This window comes from Mandrillus leucophaeus, unplaced genomic scaffold, assembly GCF_000951045.1.
Source record: "Mandrillus leucophaeus isolate KB7577 unplaced genomic scaffold, Mleu.le_1.0 Scaffold20, whole genome shotgun sequence".
In the NCBI taxonomy this organism is placed as follows: Eukaryota; Metazoa; Chordata; class Mammalia; order Primates; family Cercopithecidae; genus Mandrillus; species Mandrillus leucophaeus.
This window is the reverse complement of record NW_012102032.1, coordinates 3,111,372-3,115,617: the sequence shown is the minus strand read 5'-3', so window position 1 is coordinate 3,115,617 and position 4,246 is coordinate 3,111,372. Positions and strand designations below refer to the sequence as shown.

Sequence of the window (4,246 nt, the reverse complement as noted above, 5' to 3'; positions counted from 1 at the left end):
AAAAAACAATTTTAAAAAATTACATCTCAATGAAGCTGTTTTGTAAAAAACCAAACCAAAAAACCCAAACTATTTCTATAGTATAATCAAATGGTGTATTAAGTTCTCACATTACTATGTTGCTAAAGCAACACAAACACAAAAGGAAGATTTAAGACTGATGCAGTTTATTTCATGTGATTTTCTTTTTAAAATCTTGGTCTCTGAGATAGGAAAGTAGCTGAAATTATATTTCATGAATCTCTGTATCTGACAAATTGGATCCATATGAGCCTTGGCAGCTTAATAACTATTTTCTTGTTATCTTTTTCTTTTTCTATTAAATGTATTATGTTAATGCAAACAGAAGTAGGTTTGTTTCCTTTGCCTGTCACTTGCCTCTTTTCTTCACTCAGTCCATAACTTAAAAATTACAATGTAGTAATTTATACAAAACACAATATTTCCTCTATTTAGCAGCTAAATTTAAATTTTAGCTTACTGTCAAGGTCTAATCAGCAATGATGGCAGGTTGGTAATTGGTGCTTATGTTATAAAGATAGATCAACTGATGTCTTTGTTTCTAGTAACATGGCCATGCAAATGTAACCCAGAAGGATTGTGTGATAAACAATCCTTATATCACTATACCTATTTGAAGATTATACTCATATTTAAGGGCATTATTGTTGTTTGTTGACTTGATTGATTTCTATTTTGCCTCCTAATTTCAAAATTAACCCAGAGGACTTAACTCAGAAAGGAGCACCTTGCTATAGTGAAACCAGATTGTGGGAGCAATACGGCAACACATATTTAGAACCTAATAAATTTTCACACTCTTTGATCTGGTCATTTCACTTTTAATTCTTTATTATGAGAAAACAAATACAGAAAAGTCTTAGGCATATGTTTTGTTTGACATAAATGTTTTTACAACATTGTTTATAATAAATTGAAAATTATCTAAATCATGAAAGGGAATAACTATGATATGCTCATATAAGATGCATATTTTAAGCCATTTATAACAATGTCTTTAAGTAAATCTTTGTGAGATGAGGAAATGCCAATAATAAAAATGACAGGCCAGGCGCGGTGGCTCACGCCTGTAATCCCAGCACTTTGGGAGGCCGAGGTAGGCGGAGCACGAGGTCAGGAGATCAAGACCATCCTGGCTAACACGGTGAAACCCCATCTCTACTGAAAATACAAAAAATTAGCCGGGCGTGGTGGTGGGCACCTGTAGTCCCAGCTACTTGGGAAGCTGGGGCAGGAGAATGGTGTGAACCTGTGAGGCGGAGCTTGCAGCGAGCCGAGATCGCACCACCGCACTCCAGCCTGGGTGACAGAGCGAGACCCCGTCTCAAAATATAAAATATAAAATTAAAAAAAAAGAAAACAAAAAGTAGGCTATAAAATATCATGCACATTCTGATCCTAATTTCATTTATATATATGTATGTATATATAGAGAGATAGAGAAGACTGGTTATCTGTGTATAGTGGAATTATTGGTGATTTTCCTTTGTTATTAGTCTGAATTGTCATACATTATTGTAATAGGAAAAACATCAGTGAATGTTTTTTGTTTTTTTAAAAAGAAGCTATACATTTTTTATTTTTTAAAGAAATCCATTTGGCTTCCTTTTGTTTCTTCTGGTGCTATTTCGAATTATTTAAAAATGAGTACTGCTTTAGTAGAGATAGAAATACTACCTGTCAGGATTCTTTCTTTTTTTTTTTTTTTTTTTTTTGAGACGGAGTCTCGTTTGCTCTGTCACCAGGCTAGAGTGAAGTGGCGCGATCTCGGCTCACTGCAACCTCTGCCTCCCAGGTTCAAGAGATTCTCCTGCCTCCCGAGTAGCTGGGAGTACAGGCGTGTGCCACCACACCCAGCTAATTTTTGTATTTTTAGTAGAGAAGGGGTTTCACTATGTTGGCCAGGATGGTCTTGATCTCTTGATCTTGTGATCTGCCCGCCTCAGCCTCCCAAAGTGCTGGAATTACAGGTGTGAGCCACCGCGCCCAGCCAGTATTATTTCTAGAGAGTTGTTTAATCCTTTCTTAATGGCACTAAAGTTGCTAAATGAACTAATTGTAATATGTGTGTTAGAGAAAGGTTTCATAATATTTTGGTTACTATTCTATGGACATTTATATTTGATACTTTTGTGAATGTAATATACCCTTTTAAAAGTAACTTTTTCAGCCGGCCGGGCACAGTGGCTCTTGCCTGTAATCCCAGCTACTTGGGAGGCTGAGGCGGGATGATCTTTTGAGCCCAGGAATTCGAAGTTACAATGATCTGTGATCATGCCACTCTACCCTAGCCTGAGTGACAAAGTGAGACCCTGATTCTAAAAATAAATAAATAAAAATAACTTTTTCAAAGTACAGATATACTTATTTTAGTAGCCCTTCCAAATCCCCATGAGACAGCAACTCGTCTGCCTAACAGATGAGAAAACTACATGATTCGCTTAAGAATCAATGACAGGCCTGGACTCTTCTAAGGCTCTTAGAGCCTAGGAAAAAGAAGTCAAAAGACTTGCAAATGAAAATTATTACATACTGTTTGCCTGAAGGGAGCTCAGGACTCAGTGTGAGTTCAGTGCGTCGCAGATCTTATAAGTGAGACAGATCTGAGATTTAAACACGTGAGCAGATGATAAAGCAGCAAACTGCTTAATTGTTGATGTGGAATCTTATGATTAGGCTTCTTTTGTCAAGACAAAGCACAGAGTTGGAAGATCCTCCCCTGGCAGTTGCCTTTGCAAGGAAATGTGAAACTAAAATCTTAGACCATGGGGTGAGGCAAAGTGGTCAGCCACACAGGGCATTTGAGCATCTGATGTGGTTCAAGTTTGGTAAACTAGTTTAGAGATGCTGTGCTATTTATGGTGAGAATGCAGTGTGACTGGGAATGATTTATGAGGAAGGTATTATGGTTTAGAAGTATGTTTATGCTTTCATATCTTTATATATTTTAAACTTGAATTTAATTGGCCTTGTGTTGGAAGACCAGATATTTTCTATTGTTCTCAGGTTCTAATTTTGCTATTCAAGTACTTTCATTTTGAAAAAAATCACTCAATCTGGAGCTGCTTTTGTTCAGTTTCTTCTCACACCCTACCTATTCCCCCTCCTCCAACTTGTAACAGCAATTTTGAAGCAAATGTACGTGGGTGGTTTCCATGGTACAAGACAACAACTTTCACGGAGAGAGGGCACTTCAGCTTGAACTAATTGGGCATGACGTGTTCCAGTGTTCTGGTGTGTAAACACAGATGCCCTAATATTGTAGGTATTTCAGCAGTTGATCAGGCATGTTAGAGAAGGAAAACATTTAGTCTCATTATTCCAAATGACAAATGCAGTGGAGAAAGGATGGGCAACAATGATGCCAGGAGATTGGTTCATTTGAATCATGCTGTACCCAACTCCCTTAACTGTTCTGTGTTTCCATTGACAGGACCAGGAAGAACAAGCTTACTTTGCAGTGTTTGATGGCCATGGGGGAGTAGATGCTGCTATTTATGCCTCCATTCACCTCCACGTTAACTTAGTCCGCCAGGAGATGTTCCCCCATGATCCTGCTGAGGCCCTGTGCAGGGCCTTCCGGGTCACTGATGAGCGGTTTGTGCAGAAAGCAGCCAGGGAGGTATGCCCCTTTCTCACAAATTCCAGCTAGAAATGCACTAGCTGAGCTCAATTTGGTCTGTGTGGTTAAAGGGCTATTTAGATTTTCTCTTTCTGGGCAGACATTATCCAAACTGTATTCTTGACTCATAGTATTGGATTCTGTTGTAGTTCTAAATCCCTCCTCAGGAATAGTTTCAGGGGGTACAATGATGTACTGTATAGAAACTCTCAAGCTGTAATTTTCTGGATTCATTTCTGTAATAATTGCTGGATTTGGCAGGTGAGTTTCATCTTTCTTTTATTCACCATTGCCTGTCAGGTTCACACCAGGACCATCTCTCTAAGCAGACTCTTGCTGACAAGATCTGGATATGGTGAATAAAACAATGGTCTAAAAAAGAAACAGAAACTGGGATTACTTCCATACATTTGGTTCTAAATGGGTAGGCAGTGTTTTGCTGTGTATCTCTTGAGGGAAAATTCGCTTGGAAAGGGTGAATCCTTAAATGATCCTTGAGCTGATTTTTCTCTTAATAAGGGAGAAAAGTCAGAGCTCATGTCCTACATTGCGAAGGTTAATCAGACCTAAGTTTTTTTACTTTGAATAAATGGCAAGGACTCT

At 38.3% G+C, this 4,246-nt stretch overlaps 1 protein-coding gene across 1 annotated transcript in view; it reads left to right on the top strand.

Annotated features, from left to right (window-relative positions):
• PPM1E (protein phosphatase, Mg2+/Mn2+ dependent, 1E) overlaps positions 1 to 4,246 on the top strand; it is a 193,505-nt gene that overhangs the window by 177,342 nt on the left and 11,917 nt on the right. Inside the window, exon 4 of the mRNA XM_011979258.1 lies at positions 3,455 to 3,643. Coding sequence (XP_011834648.1) covers positions 3,455 to 3,643 — 189 coding nt within the window. The remainder of the gene's footprint in view (positions 1 to 3,454; positions 3,644 to 4,246) is intronic.